The 24,218-nt window shown below is 45.5% G+C and overlaps 1 protein-coding gene across 1 annotated transcript in view; it reads left to right on the top strand.

Moving 5' to 3' along the window:
• Positions 1–1,423: 1,423 nt before the first annotated feature.
• Positions 1,424–24,218, top strand: part of ak5 (adenylate kinase 5) — a 149,090-nt gene continuing 126,295 nt past the window's right edge. The window contains exons 1-3 of the mRNA XM_036966543.1: positions 1,424–1,916; positions 4,009–4,195; positions 15,982–16,149. Coding sequence (XP_036822438.1) covers positions 1,857–1,916; positions 4,009–4,195; positions 15,982–16,149 — 415 coding nt within the window. The 5' untranslated portion in view covers positions 1,424–1,856. The remainder of the gene's footprint in view (positions 1,917–4,008; positions 4,196–15,981; positions 16,150–24,218) is intronic.

Raw genomic sequence — 24,218 nt, 5'->3', positions numbered from 1 at the left:
GATACGTTGGACCGGCTGTGGGGGTATAATGGCTGATACGTTGGACCGGCTGTGGGGGTATAATGGCTGATACGTTGGACCGGCTGTGGGGGTATAATGGCTGATACGTTGGACCGGCTGTGGGGGTATAATGGCTGATACGTTGGACCGGCTGTGGGGGTATAATGGCTGATTCGTTGGACCAGCTGTGGGGGTTTAATGGCTGATACGTTGGACCAGCTGTGGGGGTATAATGGCTGATACGTTGGACCAGCTGTGGGGGTATACTGGCTGATTCGTTGGACCGGCTGTGGGGGTATAATGGCTGATACGTTGGACCGGCTGTGGGGGTATAATGGCTGATACGTTGGACCAGCTGTGGGGGTATAATGGCTGATACGTTGGACCGGCTGTGGGGGTATAATGGCTGATACGTTGGACCGGCTGTGGGGGTATAATGGCTGATACGTTGGACCAGCTGTGGGGGTATAATGGCTGATACGTGTGTCAGTTGGAGCTAATGATGAGTATGACAACCGTGTATGTAAGTGTGTGAGAATTAACGCTGCAGGTTAGGAAAAATAACGTAGCAGGGTAAGAAGAATTAACTGAAAAGGCTGCCATTCAAAGTAGTGCACTAAAGAGGGAAAAGGCTGCCATTCAAAGTAGTGCACTAAAGAGGGAAAGGCTGCCGTTCAAAGTAGTGCACTAAAGAGGGAAAAGGCTGCCATTCATAGTAGTGCTCTAACGAGGGAAAGGCTGCCATTCAAAGTAGTGCACTAAAGAGGGAAAGGCTGCCATTCAAAGTAGTGCACTAAAGATGGAAAAGGATGCCATTCAAAGTAGTGCACTAAAGAGGGAAAGGCTGCCATTCAAAGTAGTGCACTAAAGAGGGAAAGGCTGCCATTCAAAGTAGTGCACTAAAGAGGGAAAAGGCTGCCATTCAAAGTAGTGCACTAAAGAGGGAAAGGCTGCCATTCAAAGTAGTGCACTAAAGAGGGAAAGGCTGCCATTCGGGATGCGACCCAGAGAGTTTAGATCTTATTTGACAGGGTACAACAATGATTTAACAAATCCACTCCACACTAGTTACAGATGTAGGATCTTAATTTGAACTCTCTTTTGTTGCTGAGAATGTTCCTGCACAACCGGGAAATGCAAACATGTTGTGTATATGAGTTTTAAAAAGTCTTCCAAAGTTTGTAATTTCCACTTTGAAATGTCAGACTTGATTTGCCATAACGAAAAATGTATCAGCCCTTAGAAATGTCCACGAATTATAATCCACATAATAATTCACATGTCCTGTTGCTGCCATATTATTTTCCTTCGTAGCAAACTGGCTCAAATTAATATCCTACATCTGTAGGTAGGCTTCACTCTGTCCGTTGTGCTGTTGATTTTGGCACAGCGCGGCGCACAGAGTGAGACGCCCACAGACGCTCAAAGCTAAGGCACTGAATGCGCAGATAGGGACCAATTTGTGTCAGTCTCGTTCTGTGAAGATCAGACCAGAGCAGTAGCGGTGCAGACGCGGTAGCAGTAGAAGAAGGAGTAGCATACCATAAGGAAGGAAAAAGACTAGATAGCCACACAGCTCTCTCTGAAGAAGGTGGCATTGCCTTCCTTTCTCCTCCTCCTCCTGGAATCCAGATATGAAGTGAAGGTTAAAATGTTCTGAGCTTCTGTCAAACCTCGGGAGTTCGGTGGGTCCATTCACAGGTAGACTAGTATCAACAAACCGATACAGACAACGCGAAAACGTACATTTTTTTGTTTTTTGTTGTTGTTATTGTTGTTGTACTGAAAGCAAAGCCGGAGGATTCGAGAACGGAGTGATATCGTCCAGAATCTCTCTCCCATCTACAACCGTCGAGATGAATACCAACGACGCTAAGGAGTATCTCACCAGGCGGGAGATACCTCAACTGTTTGAGGTGAGATCAACTGAATGGGCTTTGGCTTCGCGGGATTCAGTTACAATACTTTTATCGATGGCAGTATTACAGATTCATTAGGGTATTGTCCTTTAGTGTTTGAAAAAAAAGAGAGATTCGTTTAGTCGTTCACATTAGGCTAAGTGGTTTTTAGTAAATGGATAAATGAGACCGTGTGTGGAGCCTAAATGATAGCTACAGTAGCCGTACCATATAAATAAGTGCATACTGCATATATCCCATCCATCTTTTTGTTTCAGTTCAGGATCAATCAGAGTGTGGCGTTTGAAAGGTTTCATATCACGTTTGAAATGGTCGAATCTAATCCAATATAACCAATGACAATATAGGTTTTATTCATGTTTATTTTCAGCCAGATAATGTTATTAATTAAGAAGACAACGGACTGATGCTGTAACTAAATACATACATACATACATCAAGTTGGGTAACCAATTCGAGTCATGGTGTGAAATTAATGTTTCCAACTCTCAGGCAGAGAGAGAGAGAGACCCGCCACAAATATTCTTACATATTCAAGACATTCTGCATAGTTTGTTCTATTTCAGTGCGTTTCAATAATGAATATATATTTCCTAACTAACCAGACACATTCTTAACCTTTGAATAGATAGGTCAATGCTTTAAAAAAAAATAGATATGCTTTTTATTTATTTATTTGTATAGTTTTAATGTTTAGTTAATTGTATATTCATACTTTTTTTTAGTAGTATAGTTAAGTATAGGAGGTTCTACCAAGCATTTGAGTCATTTTCCCGATCAAAAATATTATTATAAAAAATATATATATTTTGTAACCCATAAATCAATGAACCGTCCTGTAAATCTTTGGCCCCACCCCCAGTCCATTGTGTTGGGTTGGAAAATACAACTGTAAATCAATGGGTTGACTGTAGCTGCCCAAAGGGCACCCTATTCCCTACATAGTGCACTACTTTTGACCAGGGCCAATAGGCTAGTTCTAACACTTATGTAAGGGCGCCGTTTGGGACGGAGAAGAGGGTGGATGTTTAGTTTGAAAGCGTGTCTTTAGTCTCGGGGGGGGAGCATTGTTTAAGAACCTGCAGGGTTAAAGAATGACAGACACACAAGCAATCACCAATGTAAACACAAACATACTTAAGTGGTATTTCTCTCTACATGGGTGAAAAGAAAAGTCTCTCATAAAAGGATTCCTTCGTTTGTGTTCCTGCTAGAGAACAGTACAGTCAACATAGATAGAAGGCCTGGGTCTTTCCTATGGATGTCAGCTTCTATCAACTGTAATAAGTTAACCCAGGCTGGGATACTTGGGTAATTCCCTACAATCGTGACGGAGTGTTGTGCTGATCTAACACACCTGTGAAAACACAGTGCAGAAATGTACAATGCTCTACGATTACGTTTCAAGTCTTAAAACAATGTAATAACATCAACATGTATCTGTTAGGGTTAGAAGAGGTTAGGGTTAAGGGGTCAGGGTTAAGGGGTCAGGGTTAAGGGTCAGGGTTAAGGTTCAGGTTTAGGGTTATGTATCGGTCTCTCCCATTGTGTTGTTTTCTCCAGAGCCTGTTGACAGGGTTCAGGTTCTCTAAGCCTCTAGTGGTCCGTGATTAGTGTTAGGGTTAAGACTGGTTAGGGTCAGGGTAAAGACTGGTTAGGGTTAGAGGTCAGGGTCTGGGTTAGGGTTAAGACTGGTTAGGGTTAGAGGTCAGGGTCTGGGTTAGGGTTAAGACTGGTTAAGGTTAGAGGTCAGGGTCTGGGTTAGGGTTAAGACTGGTTAGGGTTAGGGTTAAGACTAGTTAGGGTTAAGACTAGTTAGGGTTAGGGTTAAGACTGGTTAGGGTTAAGACTGGTTAGGGTTAGGGTTAAGACTGGTTAGGGTTAGAGGTCAGGGTCTGGGGTTAGGGTTAAAACTGGTTAGGGTTAGAGGTCAGGGTCTGGGTTAGGGTTAAGACTGGTTAGGGTTAGAGGTCACAGTTTGGGTTAGGTTTAGAGGTCAGGGTCTGGGGTCAAGGTTAGGGTTATGTATCTGTCTCTCTCATTGGGTTGTTGTTATTATTGTTGTTGATGTTGTATTTGTCTTCTCCAGAGCCTGTTGACAGGGTTGATGTACTATAAACCAGAGGACCCTATAGACTACCTGGAGGTGTGTCTAAAGAAGGTGAGGGAGCTCGGGGGAACAGACAGGGTCCGGTGGGACACATTCGTCGGCCAGGAGAAGAAGTCCCTTCCCCCCCTTAACGGAGGACAGTCACGTAGGTCCTTCTTCAGAAACGGTGAGTTGTGTGTGTGTGTGTTCTGCCACACAAGGAATGAGTAGTGAGAGGGCTGAGGAGGCTCTTTTTTCAATTAGTCTTTCCTCGATTCCTTGCATCCTCTCTCCTTCCCAAACCGTATTGGAGGAGAAGATCCAAGGTCTCCCACTCTGGCCATTTCCTCCAAACCATTTTGAGGAAAAAGAGGCATGGAGAGAGGACATGAGGAATGGACGAAATACAGAGTGAGTGTCGAGGTTACTCCTGAAAAAACATTGAGATCAGGAGCAATACCCTAAAAGACAAGATGTTGTGTCTGTCCACCCATTCTAACCTGGGGGTAATGCTATTGTAGCAGCTGGATAGATAGTACATTATTAGCAGAGATAACTTACTGTAACTGTCCAATGGAAATGTTGTGTTCTGTGTTTATTCCAACACCTCCGGAAGAGACACAGATTCGCACAGAGGTTGGAGCAGAGGGCAGCTATTGTAGTGTAGCGGTGCTCCTAGTTAGGGGTCAAAGGCACAGGGATAGTTAGGAGTGGCTGGGCAGGGTTTCCCTGTAGATAACATTGTCTCAAAACCTCAAGGTCAGTATCCCTTCTGAATGAGACGCTAAAGATGTCTGTCTGTCCACCTGTTCTAGCCTGGTGTAAGGTTATTGTTGCAGCTGAATAGATAGCTAGCTGTACAATAGATACAGGTGAAGTCGGAAGTTTACATACACTCTTTAGCCAAATACATTTAAACTCAAGTTTTGGCACAATTCCTGACATTTAATCTGTGTAAAAAAAAAATCCCTGTCTCAGGTCAGTTAGGATCACCACTCGTCACGATCGTCATAATAAGTGGACCAAAGCACAGCGTGATCTGGGTTCCACATCTTTTATTTACTAAGTGAAACTCACAGCAAAACAAATCAATCATCTCAAAACGAAACGTGAAGCTAAACAATAGAGCTAACAGGCAACTATCCATAGTCCAGATCCCACAAAGCACAAAAAGGGAAATGGCTGCCTAAATATGATTTAACAATCAGAGACAACGACAAAAAGCTGCCTCTGATTGGGAACCAACCATAATCACCTAGATGACCCTCCCTAGTCACACCCCAACATAGAGAATTAAAAGCTCTCTACGGTCAGGGCGTGACACCACTTTATTTTAACAATGTGAAATGTCAGAATAATGAATGATTTATTTAAGCTTGCATTTCTTTCATCACATTCCCAGTGGGTCAGAAGTTTACTGACACATTGTTAAAATAAAGTGGTGTCACGCCCTGACCGTAGAGAGCTTTTAATTCTCTATGTTGGGATGTGACTAGGGAGGGTCATCTAGGTGATTATGGTTGGTTCCCAATCAGAGGCAGCTTTTTGTCGTTGTCTCTGATTGTTAAATCATATTTAGGCAGCCACTCAGTTAAATTATGATTATTTTTTAAACATTTTACCCCTTTTTCTCCCCAATTTCGTGGTATCCAATTGTTTAGTAGCTACTTCATCGCTACAACTCCCATACGGGCTCGGGAGAGACAAAGGTTGAAAGTCATGCGTCCTCCGATACACAACCCAACCAAGCCGCACTGCTTCTTAAAACAGCGCGCATCCAACCAGGAAGCCAGCTGCACCAATGTGTCGGAGGAAACATCGTGCACCTGGCAACCTTGGTTAGCGCGCACTGCGCCTGGCCCGCCACAGGTGTCGCTGGTGCGTGATGAGACAAGGATATCCCTACCGGCCAAACCCTCCATAACCCAGACGATGCTAGGCCAATTGTGCGTCGCCCCACGGACCACCCGGTCACGGCCGGTTACGACAGAGCCTGGGCGCAAACCTAGAGTCTCTGGTGGCACAGCTGGCACTGCAGTACAGCGCCCTTGACCACTGCGCCACTCGGGAGGCCCTTCCTTTAAATTGTTTAACTTGGGTCAAACGTTTCGGGTAGCATTCCACAAGCTTCCCACAGTAGGTTGGGTGAATTTTGTCCCATTCCACCTGACAAAGCTGGTGTAACGGAGTCACGTTTGTAGGCCTCCTTGCTCACACACGCTTTTTCAGTTCTGCGAGAGTCTTGAGATGTTACTTCAATATATCCATATAATTTTCCTACCTCATGATGCCATCTATTTAGTGAAGTGCACCAGTCCCTCCTGCAGAAAAGCACCCCCACAACATGATGCTGCCACCCCACAACATGATGCTGCCACCCCCACAACATGATGCTGCCACCCCCGTGCTTCACGGTTAAGATCGTGTTCTTCGGCTTGCCTCCTCTTTTTTCCTCCAAACCTAATGATGGTCATTATGGCCAAACAGTTCTATTTTTGTTTCATCAGACCAGAGGAAATTTGTCCAAAAAGTACAATCTTTGTCTCCATGTGCAGTTGCAAACCATAGACTGGCTTTATTATGGCGGTTTTGGAGCAGTGGCTTCTTCCTTGCTGAGCGGCCTTTCAGGTTATGTCGATATAGGACTCGTTTTACTGTGGATATAGATACTTTTGTACCTGTTTCCTCCAGCATCTTCACAAGGTCCTTTGCTGTTGTTCTGGGATTGATTTGCACTTTTCGTACCAAAGTAGGAGATCTGTAGGAGACAGAACGCCTCTCATTCCTGAGCGGTATGACGGCTGCGTGGTCCCATGGTGTTTATACTTGCGTACTATTGTTTGTACAGATGAACGTGGTACCTTCAGACGTTTGGAAATTGCTCCCAAGGATGAACCAGACTTGTGGAGGTCTACAATTTTTTTTCTGAGGTCTTGGCTGATTTCTTTTGATTTTCCCATGATGTCAAGCAAAGAGGCACTGAGTTTGAAGATAGGCCTTGAAATACATCCACAGGTGCACCTCCAATTGTCTCAAATGATGTCAATTAGCCTATCAGAAGCTTCTAAAGCCATGACATCATTTTCTGGAATTTTCCAAGCTGTTTAAAGGCACAGTCAACTTAGTGTATGTAAACTTCTGACCCACTGGAATTGTGATACAGTGAATTATGAGTGAAATAATCTGTCTGTAAACAATTGTTGGAAAAATTACTTGTGTCATGCACAAAGTAGATGTCCTAGCCGACTTGCCAAAACTATAGTTTGTTAACGAGACATTTGCGGAGTGGTTGAAAAACAAGTTTTAATGACTCTAACCTAAGTATATGTACTGTTAAAGTCGGAAGTGTGCACTTAGGTTGGAGTCATTAACACTTGTAGTACACTATATAGGGAATAGGGCCCTGGTCTATAGTAGTGCACTATATAGGGAATAGGGCCCTGGTCTATAGTAGTGTAGTATATAGGGAATAGGGCTCTGGTCTATAGTAGTGCACTATATAGGGAATAGGGCTCTGGTCTATAGTAGTAGCACTATATAGGGAATAGGGCTCTGGTCTATAGTAGTGTACTATATAGGGAATAGGGCTCTGGTGTATAGTAGTGTACTAAATAGGGAATAGGGCTCTGGTCTATAGTAGTGTACTATATAGGGAATAGGGCTCTGGTCTATAGTAGTGTACTATATAGGGAATAGGGCTCTGGTCTATAGTAGTAGGGAATAGGGCTCTGGTCTATAGTAGTGTACTATATAGGGAATAGGGCTCTGGTCTATAGTAGTAGGGAATAGGGCTCTGGTCTATAGTAGTGTACTATATAGGGAATAGGGCTCTGGTCTATAGTAGTGCACTATATAGGGAATAGGGCTCTGGTCTATAGTAGTGTACTATATAGGGAATAGGGCTCTGGTCTATAGTAGTAGGGAATAGGGCTCTGGTCTATAGTAGTGTACTATATAGGGAATAGGGCTCTGGTCTATAGTAGTAGGGAATAGGGCTCTGGTCTATAGTAGTGTACTATATAGGGAATAGGGCTCTGGTCTATAGTAGTAGGGAATAGGGCTCTGGTCTATAGTAGTGTACTATATAGGGAATAGGGCTCTGGTCTATAGTAGTAGGGAATAGGGCTCTGGTCTATAGTAGTGTACTATATAGGGAATAGGGCTCTGGTCTATAGTAGTGTACTATATAGGGAATAGAGCTCTGGTCTATAGTAGTGTACTATATAGGGAATAGGGCTCTGGTCTATAGTAGTGTACTATATAGGGAATAGGGCTCTGGTCTATAGTAGTGTACTATATAAGGAATAGGGCTCTGGTCTATAGTAGTGTCTATAGTAGGGCTCTGGTCTATAGTAGTGTCTATAGTAGTGTACTATATAGTAGTGTACTATATAGGGAATAGGGCTCTGGTCTATAGTAGTGTCTATAGTAGTGTACTATATAGTAGTGTACTATAGTAGTAGGGAATAGGGCTCTGGTCTATAGTAGTAGGGAATAGGGCTCTGGTCTAAAGTAGTAGGGAATAGGGCTCTGGTCTATAGTAGTAGGGAATAGGGCTCTGGTCTATAGTAGTAGGGAATAGGGCTCTGGTCTATAGTAGTAGGGAATAGGGCTCTGGTCTATAGTAGTAGTGAATAGGGCTCTGGTCTATAGTAGTAGTGAATAGGGCTCTGGTCTATAGTAGTAGGGAATAGGGCTCTGGTCTATAGTAGTAGGGAATAGGGCTTTGGTCTATAGAATTAGTGAATAGGGCTCTGGTCTATAGTAGTAGTGAATAGGGCTCTGTTCTATAGTAGTGTACTATATAGGGAATAGGGCTCTGGTCTATAGTAGTACCACTATAGAGGGAATAGGGATCTGGTCTATAGTAGTAGGGAATAGGGCTCTGGTCTATAGTAGTGTACTATATAGGGAATAGGGCTCTGGTCTATAGTAGTGCACTATAGAGGGAATAGGGCTCTGGTCTATAGTAGTGCACTATAGAGGGAATAGGGCTCTGGTCTATAGTAGTGCACTATATAGGGAATAGGGCTCTGGTCTATAGTAGTGCACTATATAGGGAATAGGGCTCTGGTCTATAGTAGTGCACTATAGAGGGTATAGGGCTCTGGTCTATAGTAGTGCACTATAGAGGGTATAGGGCTCTGGTCTATAGTAGTGCACTATATAGGGAATAGGGCTCTGGTCTATAGTAGTGCACTATATAGGGAATAGGGCTCTGGTCTATAGGAGTGTACTATATAGGGAATAGGGCTCTGGTCTATAGTAGTGCACTATATAGGGAATAGGGCTCTGGTCTATAGTAGTAGCACTATATAGGGAATAGGGCTCTGGTCTATAGTAGTGCACTATAGAGGGTATAGGGCTCTGGTCTATAGTAGTAGCACTATAGAGGGAATAGGGCTCTGGTCTATAGTAGTGCACTATTGAGGGAATAGGGCTCTGGTCTATAGTAGTGCACTATATAGGGAATAGGGCTGTGGTCTATAGTAGTGCACTATATAGGGAATAGGGCTCTGGTCTATAGTAGTGTACTATATAGGGAATAGGGCTCTGGTCTATAGTAGTGTACTATATAGGGAATAGGGCTCTGGTCTATAGTAGTGTACTATATAGGGAATAGGGCTCTGGTCTATAGTAGTAGGGAATAGGGCTCTGGTCTATAGTAGTGTACTATATAGGGAATAGGGCTCTGGTCTATAGTAGTAGGGAATAGGGCTCTGGTCTATAGTAGTGTACTATATAGGGAATAGGGCTCTGGTCTATAGTAGTGTACTATATAGGGAATAGAGCTCTGGTCTATAGTAGTGTACTATATAGGGAATAGGGCTCTGGTCTATAGTAGTGTACTATATAGGGAATAGGGCTCTGGTCTATAGTAGTGTACTATATAAGGGATAGGGCTCTGGTCTATAGTAGTGTCTATAGTAGGGCTCTGGTCTATAGTAGTGTCTATAGTAGTGTACTATATAGTAGTGTACTATATAGGGAATAGGGCTCTGGTCTATAGTAGTGTCTATAGTAGTGTACTATATAGTAGTGTACTATAGTAGTAGGGAATAGGGCTCTGGTCTATAGTAGTAGGGAATAGGGCTCTGGTCTAAAGTAGTAGGGAATAGGGCTCTGGTCTATAGTAGTAGGGAATAGGGCTCTGGTCTATAGTAGTAGGGAATAGGGCTCTGGTCTATAGTAGTAGGGAATAGGGCTCTGGTCTATATTAGTAGTGAATAGGGCTCTGGTCTATAGTAGTAGTGAATAGGGCTCTGGTCTATAGTAGTAGGGAATAGGGCTCTGGTCTATAGTAGTAGGGAATAGGGCTTTGGTCTATAGAATTAGTGAATAGGGCTCTGGTCTATAGTAGTAGTGAATAGGGCTCTGGTCTATAGTAGTAGGGAATAGGGCTCTGGTCTATAGTAGTAGTGAATAGGGCTCTGGTCTATAGTAGTAGGGAATAGGGCTCTGGTCTATAGTAGTAGTGAATATGGCTCTGTTCTATAGTAGTGTACTATATAGGGAATAGGGCTCTGGTCTATAGTAGTAGTGAATAGGGCTCTGGTCTATAGTAGTAGGGAATAGGGCTCTGGTCTATAGTAGTAGTGAATAGGGCTCTGGTCTATAGTAGTAGGGAATAGGGCTCTGGTCTATAGTAGTGTACTATATAGGGAATAGGGCTCTGGTCTATAGTAGTGTACTATATAGGGAATAGGGCTCTGGTCTATAGTAGTGTACTATATAGGGAATAGGGCTCTGGTCTATAGTAGTGTACTATATAGGGAATAGGGCTCTGGTCTATAGTAGTAGGGAATAGGGCTCTGGTCTATAGTAGTGTACTATATAGGGAATAGGGCTCTGGTCTATAGTAGTAGGGAATAGGGCTCTGGTCTATAGTAGTGTACTATATAGGGAATAGGGCTCTGGTCTATAGTAGTGTACTATATAGGGAATAGAGCTCTGGTCTATAGTAGTGTACTATATAGGGAATAGGGCTCTGGTCTATAGTAGTGTACTATATAGGGAATAGGGCTCTGGTCTATAGTAGTGTACTATATAAGGAATAGGGCTCTGGTCTATAGTAGTGTCTATAGTAGGGCTCTGGTCTATAGTAGTGTCTATAGTAGTGTACTATATAGTAGTGTACTATATAGGGAATAGGGCTCTGGTCTATAGTAGTGTCTATAGTAGTGTACTATATAGTAGTGTACTATAGTAGTAGGGAATAGGGCTCTGGTCTATAGTAGTAGGGAATAGGGCTCTGGTCTAAAGTAGTAGGGAATAGGGCTCTGGTCTATAGTAGTAGGGAATAGGGCTCTGGTCTATAGTAGTAGGGAATAGGGCTCTGGTCTATAGTAGTAGGGAATAGGGCTCTGGTCTATAGTAGTAGTGAATAGGGCTCTGGTCTATAGTAGTAGTGAATAGGGCTCTGGTCTATAGTAGTAGGGAATAGGGCTCTGGTCTATAGTAGTAGGGAATAGGGCTTTGGTCTATAGAATTAGTGAATAGGGCTCTGGTCTATAGTAGTAGTGAATAGGGCTCTGGTCTATAGTAGTAGGGAATAGGGCTCTGGTCTATAGTAGTAGTGAATAGGGCTCTGGTCTATAGTAGTAGGGAATAGGGCTCTGGTCTATAGTAGTAGTGAATATGGCTCTGTTCTATAGTAGTGTACTATATAGGGAATAGGGCTCTGGTCTATAGTAGTAGTGAATAGGGCTCTGGTCTATAGTAGTAGGGAATAGGGCTCTGGTCTATAGTAGTAGTGAATAGGGCTCTGGTCTATAGTAGTAGGGAATAGGGCTCTGGTCTATAGTAGTAGTGAATAGGGCTCTGGTCTATAGTAGTAGGGAATAGGGCTCTGGTCTATAGTAGTAGGGAATAGGGCTCTGGTCTATAGTAGTAGTGAATAGGGCTCTGGTCTATAGTAGTAGGGAATAGGGCTCTGGTCTATAGTAGTGCACTATAGAAGGAATAGGGCTCTGGTCTATAGTAGTGTCTATAGTAGGGCTCTGGTCTATAGTAGTGTCTATAGTAGTGTACTATATAGTAGTGTACTATATAGGGAATAGGGCTCTGGTCTATAGTAGTGTCTATAGTAGTGTACTATATAGTAGTGTACTATAGTAGTAGGGAATAGGGCTCTGGTCTATAGTAGTAGGGAATAGGGCTCTGGTCTAAAGTAGTAGGGAATAGGGCTCTGGTCTATAGTAGTAGGGAATAGGGCTCTGGTCTATAGTAGTAGGGAATAGGGCTCTGGTCTATAGTAGTAGGGAATAGGGCTCTGGTCTATAGTAGTAGTGAATAGGGCTCTGGTCTATAGTAGTAGTGAATAGGGCTCTGGTCTATAGTAGTAGGGAATAGGGCTCTGGTCTATAGTAGTAGGGAATAGGGCTTTGGTCTATAGAATTAGTGAATAGGGCTCTGGTCTATAGTAGTAGTGAATAGGGCTCTGGTCTATAGTAGTAGGGAATAGGGCTCTGGTCTATAGTAGTAGTGAATAGGGCTCTGGTCTATAGTAGTAGGGAATAGGGCTCTGGTCTATAGTAGTAGTGAATATGGCTCTGTTCTATAGTAGTGTACTATATAGGGAATAGGGCTCTGGTCTATAGTAGTAGTGAATAGGGCTCTGGTCTATAGTAGTAGGGAATAGGGCTCTGGTCTATAGTAGTAGTGAATAGGGCTCTGGTCTATAGTAGTAGGGAATAGGGCTCTGGTCTATAGTAGTAGTGAATAGGGCTCTGGTCTATAGTAGTAGGGAATAGGGCTCTGGTCTATAGTAGTAGGGAATAGGGCTCTGGTCTATAGTAGTAGTGAATAGGGCTCTGGTCTATAGTAGTAGGGAATAGGGCTCTGGTCTATAGTAGTGCACTATAGAGGGAATAGGGCTCTGGTCTATAGTAGTAGGGAATAGGGCTCTGGTCTATAGTAGTAGGGAATAGGGCACTGGTCTATAGTAGTGCACTATAGAGGGAATAGGGCTCTGGTCTATAGTAGTGTACTATAGAGGGAATAGGGCTCTGGTCTATAGTAGTACCACTATATAGGGAATAGGGCTCTGGTCTATAGTAGTACACTATATAGGGAATAGGGCTCTGGTCTATAGTAGTAGGGAATAGGGCTCTGGTCTATAGTAGTGCACTATAGAGGGAATAGGGCTCTGGTCTATAGTAATGTACTATAGAGGGAATAGGGCTCTGGTCTATAGTAGTACCACTATAGAGGGAATAGGGCTCTGGTCTATAGTAGTGTACTATATAGGGAATAGGTCTCTGGTCTATAGTAGTGTACTATATAGGGAATAGGGCTCTGGTCTATAGTAGTGTACTATATAGGGAATAGGGCTCTGGTCTATAGTAGTGCACTATAGAGGGAATAGGGCTCTGGTCTATAGTAGTGTACTATATAGGGAATAGGGCTCTGGTCTATAGTAGTGTACTATAGAGGGAATAGGGCTCTGGTCTATAGTAGTACCACTATAGAGGGAATAGGGCTCTGGTGTATAGTAGTGTACTATATAGGGAATAGGGCTCTGGTCTATAGTAGTAGTAGTGAATAGGGAACAGGGCTCTGGTCTAAAATAGTGCACTATATAGGGAATAGGGCTCTGGTCTATAGTAGTGTACTATATAGGGAATAGGGCTCTGGTCTATAGTAGTACCACTATAGAGGGAATAGGGCCCTGGTCTATAGTAGTACCACTATAGAGGGAATAGGGCTCTGGTCTATAGTAGTGTACTATATAGGGAATAGGGCTCTGGTCTATAGTAGTGTACTATATAGGGAATAGGGCTCTGGTCTATAGTAGTGCACTATATAGGGAATAGGGCTCTGGTCTGTAGTAGTAGTGAATAGGGCCCTGGTCTATAGTAGTGTACTATATAGGGAATAGGGCTCTGGTCTATAGTAGTGTACTGTATAGGGAATAGGGCTCTGGTCTATAGTAGTGCACTATATAGAGAATAGGGCTCTGGTCTATAGTAGTAGTGAATAGGGCTCTGGTCTATAGTAGTAGTGAATAGGGCTCTGGTCTATAGTAGTAGTGAATAGGGCTCTGGTCTATAGTAGTAGTGAATAGGGCTCTGGTCTATAGTAGTAGTGAATAGGGCTCTGGTCTATAGTAGTAGTGAATAGGGCTCTGGTCTATAGTAGTAGTGAATAGGGCTCTGGTCTATAGTAGTAGTGAATAGGGCTCTGTTCTATAGTAGTGTACTATATAGGGAATAGGGCTCTGGTCTATAGTAGTGTACTATATAGGGAATCGGGCTCTGGTCTATAGTAGTAGGGAATAGGGCTCTGGTCTATAGTAGTGTACTATATAGGGAATAGGGCTCTGGTCTATAGTAGTGTACTATAATAGGGAATAGGGCTCTGGTCTATAGTAGTGTACTATATAGGGAATAGGGCTCTGGTCTATAGTAGTGTACTATATAGGGACTAGGGCTCTGGTCTATAGTAGTGTACTATAATAGGGAATAGGGCTCTGGTCTATAGTAGTGTACTATATAGGGAATAGGGTTCTGGTCTATAGTAGTGCACTATATAGGGAATAGGGCCCTGGTCTATAGTAGTGTACTATATAGGGAATAGGGCTCTGGTCTATAGTAGTGTACTATATAGGGAATAGGGCTCTGGTCTATAGTAGTGTACTATATAGGGAATAGGGCTCTGGTCTATAGTAGTGTACTATATAGGGAATAGGGCTCTGGTCTATAGTAGTGTACTATAATAGGGAATAGGGCTCTGGTCTATAGTAGTGTACTATATAGGGAATAGGGTTCTGGTCTATAGTAGTACCACTATATAGGGAATAGGGCTCTGGTCTATAGTAGTACCACTATATAGGGAATAGGGCTCTGGTCTATAGTAGTGGTGAATAGGGCTCTGGTCTATAGTAGTGTACTATATAGGGAATAGGGCTCTGGTCTATAGTAGTGTACTATAATAGGGAATAGGGCTCTGGTCTATAGTAGTGTACTATATAGGGAATAGGGCTCTGGTCTATAGTAGTGTACTATATAGGGAATAGGGCTCTGGTCTATAGTAGTGTACTATATAGGGAATAGGGCTCTGGTCTATAGTAGTGTACTATATAGGGAATAGGGCTCTGGTCTATAGTAGTACCACTATATAGGGAATAGGGCTCTGGTCTATAGTAGTAGTGAATAGGGCTCTGGTCTATAGTAGTAGTGAATAGGGTGGCATCAGGGACGCAGTCAGAGCCAGTCGTTGTGGAACATGTTTCACCCTCAGGTGCTGATAGAAGGGAAACAGATGCAAAGTGTCTGGAAAGAGAAATTGGTCGTTTGGTTTGATGTTGAGTCTGAGACTTGGCACTGTGTGGCTCAGCTTGAGGTTTTCCATAATGTTTATTCTTGATTTGCCTGTGTCTGTTAAGCTGCAGTTAAACAGTTTACCAAATTTGATCCTAAAATCCTTTTCTGAAAATGATTTTTGATTGATTTTCAATTTGATTGATTGCGAGGCTGGTTGCTTTATGAACACTGCCATTCTGAAATGAAAGGGTTCGATATAAGGGATGATTCCTTGATTGATTGTTCAATTGATTGAATGTGACGCTGTTCGCACTATACATAAATACATTGATTGGCTTTTAAGGGTCTGTTTCATTTATTAAGATGACTGTTCTATTGTCAAGAGACCAAGAGTTTCTGTTCTTTCCCCTGTTACAACATTGGCCTGATGGTCTGTCATGGTACCTAAAGCCATAGCCAGTACAGTGTCTGTCCCTCTTAGTGCTGTATCTTATAGTATGTGACTAATTCAGCGTTGTGTTAGTTAATTCATTAGTCAATGAACTGATGTGGATCAAAGTGGTAATAGAAACATGTAAGAAACAAGCTCTTGTTGAATAACAATTTCTGGGTGTGTGTCTGTGTGTGTGTGTTTGTGTGTGTGTGTGTGTGTGTGTGTGTGTGTGTGTGTGTGCCTGCCTGCTCACCTGTGTGTGTTTTCTCCCCTCAGTGCTCCCAGACAGTCCCAACTTCCCATACCGGCGCTACGACCGCCTCCCTCCCATCAGCCAGTTCTCCATTGAGAGTGATTCAGACCTGTCGGAGACCGCTGAACTCATCGAGGAGTACGAGGTGTTCGACCCCTCCAGACCACGACCCAAAGTCATCCTCATCATCGGTAAACAACCTGACCCTCTGTTTAACCTCTAACCCTAACCATAGCACCGACCCTAGCACTGTGACCTCTAACTCTGACCCTAACCATAGCACCGACCCTAGCACTGTAACCTCTAACCCTAACCATAGCACCGACCCTAGTACCGTGACCTCTAACCCTGACCCTAACCATAGCATCGACCCTAGCACTGTGACCTCTAACCCTGACCCTAACCATAGCATCGACCCTAGCACTGTGACCTCTAACCCTGACCCTAACCATAGCACCGACCCTAGCACTGTGACCTCTATCCCTGACCCTAACCATAGCACCGACCCTAGCAGCCTAACCTCTAACCCTGACCCTAAGCATAGCACTGACCCTAACACTGTTAACCTCTATCCCTGACCCTAACCATAGCACCGACCCTAGCACTGTGACCTCTAACCCAGACCATAACCTTTAACCTTTGGGGTGCGTAGGTGTGTGAGTATGCATGCCTGCTGCCTACAGTATGTGTGTGTGTGTGCCAGGACGTGGGCATTTCTGTCTGTGACTGTTCCTTCCCTTTGCCATCTGAACAAGGGGAGAGAAAAACAAAAACTGTAGGTAAATTCCATGGCTATCAAGGATTGTATTGGTTTCCATGGTGAGTTCTATGGATGGTTTCTCTTCCTTAAGAGGATAAGGCCGGCAGGAAACAAAGGACGTTCCATTCACGCTGCTAGATACGTATCACACCTATCCTGTCACTGATCACACGTCATTAACTTCCGCCTGTATGTCCCAGTTTACAGCCTCGACTACACTATCAGTTCACCTTGACTTGCACCCTGATGGCACCCTGTTCCCTATATAGTGCACTACTATAGACCAGAGCCCTGTTCCCTATACAGTACACTACTATAGACCAGAGCCCTGTTCCCTATATAGTGCACTACTATAGACCAGAGCCCTATTCCCTATATAGTACACTACTATAGACCAGAGCCCTGTTCCCTATATAGTGCACTACTATAGACCAGAGCCCTATTCCCTATATAGTACACTACTATAGACCAGAGCCCTATTCCCTATATAGTACACTACTCTAGACCAGAGCCCTATTCCCTATATAGTGGTACTACTGTAGACCAGAGCCCTATTCCCTATATAGTACACTACTATAGACCAGAACCCTATTCCCTATATAGTACACTACTATAGACCAGAGCCCTATTCCCTATATAGTACACTACTCTAGACCAGAGCCCTATTCCCTATATAGTGCACTACTATAGACCAGGGCCCATAGGTTCAACAGATAGATGATATATAATATAGTCTACAACAGATAGATGATATATGATATAGTCTACAACACATAGATGATATATAATATAGGGATTGCTTGATTGTTTGATTGATTGGCCATGCGCTTGGGAGTTGGAGGGTTAGAGGAATTTGTGGTTATGAGGAAAAGGAGAGGGGTCTAGTTTATCATAGAAATAGATTAGGGTTAGAATCAAAAACCAGCCGTGCTGAGGACCTTGTGGCCCTGAGGGAAAGGAGAGGGATTGACAGTAGAAACAGATTAAAGCCAGTACGTACAGTGCAGTGAGCTCCAACAGCATTGAGACAGCGACACATGGTTTGTTGCTTTGGCTCTGTACGTACTTTGGATTTTAAATGACATAATGACTACGAGTGCAGCTCTACGAGTGCAGCTCTACGAGTGCAGCTCTACGAGTGCAGCTCTACGAGTGCAGCTCTACGAGTGCAGCTCTACGAGTGCAGCTCTACGAGTGCAGCTCTACGAGTGCAGACTGTCAGTGTATGTTCCTCCACATCGGGTGAACCGTTTATAAATTACATCACTTTTTGTGCATCGTGCCCCCATTCTAGGAGACCCAAAATTAACTAAATGAATGTGTATTAAAGTAGCCTAAAGTTTAGTATTCCTAGCATGCAATGACGACATCAAGCTTGTGACTCTACACATCTGTTGGGTGCATTTTCTGTTTGTTTTGGTTGTGTTTCTGATTATTTTGTGCCCAGTAGAAATAAATGGTAAATAGCGTATTGTGTCATTTTGGAGTCCCTTTTTATTGTAGACGAGAATAGAAAAGTAAAGGGGAAAGTCAGTTGTACAGCTGAAAACATTCAAACTGAAGCTGACAATCTGCACTTTAACCTCATAGTCATTGTGTCATTGCAAATCCAAAGGGCTGGAGTACAGAGCCAAAACAACAACAACGATGGTCACAGTCCCAATGCTGTTGGAGCTCACTATAGATTACTGCTAGCAGTTCATAATGCCCTAGGCCTCGGGCTCTGGCAGCTTTCTGAATGGCACCAAAATAAGTAAATCGTATTTCTCTGTGTTCTATACCCACCTCTGGCTGTGTGGGAGAAAGGAGAGAGTGGGGGGAGGGGGGGGGGGGGGGGGGGGGGGGGGTAAAAGATAGAGAGGGAGGGAGGGTGAAAGAGAATGCGATAGGGCGGGAGAGAGAAATTATTATTTAAAAAAATGTATTTCACCTTTATTTAATCAGGTAGGCAAGTTGAGAACAAGTTCTCATTTACAATTGCGACCTGGCCAAGATAAAGCAAAGCAGTTCAATACAAACAACAACACAGAGTTACACATGGAATAAACAAACATACAGTCAATAATACAGTAGAAAAAGTCTATATACATTCTGTGGAAATGAGGTAAGATCAGGGAGTTACATAGGTCATGGTGGCAAAGTAATTACAATATAGCAATTAAACACTGGAATGGTAGATGTGCAGAAGATGAATGTGCAGGTAGAGATACTGGGGTGCAAAGGAGCAAGATAAATAAATACAGTATGGGGATAAGGTAGTTAGATAGATGGGCTATTTACAGATGGGCTATGTACAGGTGCAGTGATCTGTGAGCTGCTCTGACAGCTGGTGCTTAAAGCTAGTGAGCGAGATATGAGTCTCCAGCTTCAGGGATTTTTGCAGTTTGTTCCAGTCATTGGCAGCAGAGAACTGGAAGGAAAGGCGGCCAAAGGAGGAATTGGCTTTGGGGGTGACCATTGAGATATACCTGCTGGAGCGTGTGCTACGGGTGGGTGTTGCTATGGTGACCAGTGAGCTGAGATAAGGTGGGGCTTTACCTAGCAGAGACTTGTCGGTGACTTGGAGCCAGTGGGTTTGGTGACGACTATGAAGCGATGGCCAGCCAACGAGAGCATACAGGTCACAGTGGTGGGTGGTATATGGGGCTTTGGTGATGAAATGGATGGCACTGTGATAGACTGCATCCAATTTGTTGAGTAGAGTGTTGGAAGCTATTTTATAAATGACATCACCAAAGTCGAGGATCGGTAGGATGGTCAGTTTTACGAGGGTATGTTTGGCAGCATGAATGAAGGAGGCTTTGTTGCGATATAGGAAGCTGATTCCAGATTTAATTTTGGATTGGAGATGCTTAATGTGAGTCTGGAAGGTGAGTTTACAGTCTAACCAGACACCTAGGTATTTGTAGTTGTCCACATATTCACAAGTCAGAACCGTCCGCAGTAGTGATGCTGGATGGGCGGGCAGGTGCGGACAGTGATCGGTTGTAGAGCATGCATTTAGTTTTACTTGCATTTAAGAGCAGTTGGAGGCCACGGAAGGAGAGTTGTATGTCATTGAAGCTCGTCTGGAGGTTAGTTAACACAGTGTCCAAAGAAGGGCCAGAGGTATACAGAATGGTGTTGTCTGCGTAGTGGTGGATCAAAGAATCACCCGCAGCAAGAACGACATCATTGATGTACACAGAGAAAAGAGTCGGCCTGAGAATTGAACCCTGTGGCACCCCCATAGAGACTGCCAGAGGTCCGGACAACAGGCCCTCCGATTTGACACACTGAACTCTATCAGAGAAGTAGTTGGTGAACCAGGCGAGGCAGTCATTTGAGAAACCAAGACTCTTGAGTCGGATTGTGATAATAATGTGATGATTGACAGAGTCGAAAGCCTTGGCAAGGTCGATGAATACGGCTGCACAGTACTGTCTCTTATCGATGCCGGTTATGATATCGTTTAGGACCTTGAGCGTGGCTGAGGTGCACCCATGACCAGCTCGGAAACCAGATTGCATAGTGGAGAAGGTACGGTGGGATTCAAAGTGGTCGGTGATCTGTTTGTTAACTTGGCTTTCGAAGACCTTAGAAAGGCAGGGTAGGATAGATATAGATCTGTAGCAGTTTGGGTCTAGAGTGTCTCCCCCTTTGAAGAGGGGGATGACCGCGGCAGCTTTCCAACCTTTGGGAATCTCAGACGATACGAAAGAGAGGTTGAACAATCTAGTAATAGGGGTTGCAACAATTTCGGCAGATCATTTTAAAAAGAGAGGGTCCAGATTGTCTAGCCCAGCTGATTTGTAGTGGTTCATATATTGCAGCTCTTTAAGAACATCGGCTATCTGGATATGGGTGAAGGAGAAATGGGGGAGGTTTGGGCACGTTGCTGTGGGGGGTGCAGTGCTGTTGACCGGGGTAGGGGTAGCCAGGTGGAAAGCATGGCCAGCCGTAGCAAAATGCTTATCATCCCCATACAGTATTTATTTATTTATCTTGCTCCTTTGCACCCCAGTATCTCTACTTGCACATTCATCTTCTGCACATCCATCACTCCACTGTTTAATTGCCATATTGTAATTATTTTGTCACAATGACCTATTTATTGCCTTACCTCCCTTATCTCACCTCATTTGCACACACTGTAAACAGACTTTTCTATTGTGTTATTGACTGTATGTTTGTTTTACTCCATGTGTACTTTAACTATTTGCACATCGTTACAACACTGTATATACAGTATACAGTGGGGCAAAAAAATGTATTTAGTCAGCCACCAATTGTGCAAGTTCTCCCACTTAAAAAGATGAGAGAGGCCTGTAATTTTCATCATAGGTACACTTCAACTATGACAGACTACACCTATACCCACACCTCCCCCTCCCATCACTACACCTATACCCACCCCTCACCCTCACCTCACTACACCTATAACCACCCCTCCCCCTCACCACACCTATACCCACCCTCACCCTCCCCCTCCCATCACTACACCTATACCTACCCCTCACCCTCCCATCACTACACCTATCCCCACCCCTCACCCCCCATCACTACACCTATCCCCACCCTTCACCCTCCCATCACTACACCTATCCCCACCCCTCACCCTCCCATCACTACACCTATACCCACCCCTCACCCTCCCATCACTACACCTATACCCACCCCTCCCCCTCCCATCACTACACCTATAAACATCCCTCACCCTCCCATCACTACATCTATAACCACCCCCACCCTCACCCTCCCATCACTACACCTATACCCACCCCTCACCCTCCCATCACTACACCTATACCCACCCCTCACCCTCACCCTCCCATCACTACACCTATACCCATCCCTCACCCTCCCATCACTACACCTATAACCACCCCTCACCCTCCCCCTCACATCACTACACCTATACCCACCCCTCACCCTCCCATCACTACACCTATACCCACCCCTCCCCCTCCCATCACTACACCTATAAACATCCCTCACCCTCCCATCACTACACCTATAACCACCCCTCACCCTCACCCTCCCATCACTACACCTATACCCACCCCTCACCCTCCCATCACTACACCTATACCCACCCCTCACCCTCCCATCACTACACCTATACCCACCCCTCATCCTCCCATCACTACACCTATACCCACCCCTCACCCCTCCCCCTCCCATAACTAAACCTATACCCACCCCTCACCCTCCCATCACTACACCTATAACCACCCCTCACCCTCCCATCACTACACCTATAACCACCCCTCCCCCTCCCATCACTACACCTATACCCTCCCCTCCCCCTCACCCTCCCATCACTATACCTATCCCCACCCCTCACCCTCCCATCACTACACCTACACCCACCCTCACCCTCACCCTGCCATCACTACACCTATACCCACCCCTCACCCTCCCATCACTACACCTATACCCACCCCTCCCCCTCCCATCACTACACCTATACCCACCCCTCACCCTCCCATCACTACACCTATAACCACCCCTCACCCTCCCATCACTACACCTACACCCACCACTCACTCTCCCATCACTATACCTATACCCACCCCTCACCCTCCCATCACTACACCTATAACCACCCCTCACCCTCCCATCACTACACCTACACCCACCCCTCACCCTCCCATCACTATACCTATACCCACCCCTCACCCTCACCCTCACCCTCCCATCACTACACCTATACCCACCCCTCACCCTCCCATCACTACACCTATACCCACCCCTCACCCTCCCATCACTACACCTATAACCACCCCTCACCCTCCCATCACTACACCTACACCCACCCCTCACCCTCCCATCACCTATAACCACCCCTCACCCTCCCATCACTACACCTATACCCACCCCTCCCCCTCCCATCACTATACCCACTCCTCACCCCTCACCCTCCCATCACTACACCTACACCCACCCCTCACCCTCCCATCACCTATAACCACCCCTCACCCTCCCATCACTACACCTATACCCACCCCTCCCCCTCCCATCACTATACCCACTCCTCACCCCTCACCCTCCCATCACTACACCTATACCCTTCCCTCCCCCTCACCCTCCCATCACTACACCTATACCCACCCCTCACCCTCCCATCACTACACCTACACCCACCCCTCACCCCTCCCCCTCCCATCACTACACCTATACCCACCCCTCACCCTCCCATCACTACACCTATACCCACCCATCACCCTCCCATCACTTCACCTATACCCACCCCTCACCCTCCCATCACTTCACCTATACCCACCCCTCACCCTCCCATCACTTCACCTATACCCACCCCTCACCCCCCCATCACTTCACCTATACCCACCCCTCACCCTCCCATCACTACACCTACACCCACCCCTCACCCTCCCATCACTACACCTACACCCACCCCTCACCCTCCCATCACTTCACCTATACCCACCCCTCACCCTCCCATCACTACACCTATACCCTCCCCTCCCCCTCACCCTCCCATCACTACACCTATACTTACCCCTCACCCCTCCCCCTCCCATAACTAAACCTATACCCACCCCTCACCCTCCCATCACTACACCTATACCCTCCCCTCCCCCTCCCCCTCCCATCACTACACCTATACTTACCCCTCACCCCTCCCCCTCCCATAACTAAACCTATACCCACCCCTCACCCTCCCATCACTACACCTATAACCACCCCTCACCCTCCCATCACTACACCTATACCCACCCCTCCACCTCCCATCACTACACCTATACCCTCCCCTCCCCCTCCCATCACTACACCTATACCCACCCCTCACCCTCCCATCACTACACCTATAACCACCCCTCACCCTCCCATCACTACACCTACACCCACCACTCACTCTCCCATCACTATACCTATACCCACCCCTCACCCTCCCATCACTACACCTATACCCACCCATCACTTCACCTATACCCACCCCTCACCCTCCCATCACTTCACCTATACCCACCCCTCACCCTCCCATCACTTCACCTATACCCACCCCTCACCCCCCATCACTTCACCTATACCCACCCCTCACCCTCCCATCACTACACCTACCCCTCACCCTCCCATCACTTCACCTATACCCACCCCTCACCCTCCCATCACTACACCTATACCCTCCCCTCCCCCTCACCCTCCCATCACTACACCTATACCCACCCCTCCCCCTCCCATCACTACACCTATAACCACCCCTCACCCTCCCATCACTACACCTATACCCACCCCTCCACCTCCCATCACTACACCTATACCCTCCCCTCCCCCTCACCCTCCCATCACTACACCTATCCCCACCCCTCACCCTCCCATCACTACACCTACACCCACCCTCCCCCTCCCCCTCCCATCACTACACCTACACCCACCCCTCACCCTCCCATCACTATACCTATACCCACCCCTCACCCTCACCCTCACCCTCCCATCACTACACCTATCCCCACCCCTCACCCTCCCATCACTACACCTACACCCACCCTCCCCCTC

Source organism: Oncorhynchus mykiss, chromosome 28, assembly GCF_013265735.2.
Source record: "Oncorhynchus mykiss isolate Arlee chromosome 28, USDA_OmykA_1.1, whole genome shotgun sequence".
NCBI classification, from domain to species: Eukaryota; Metazoa; Chordata; class Actinopteri; order Salmoniformes; family Salmonidae; genus Oncorhynchus; species Oncorhynchus mykiss.
Note: the sequence above shows the minus strand (reverse complement) of the source record. Positions and strands in the feature narration are given on the sequence as shown.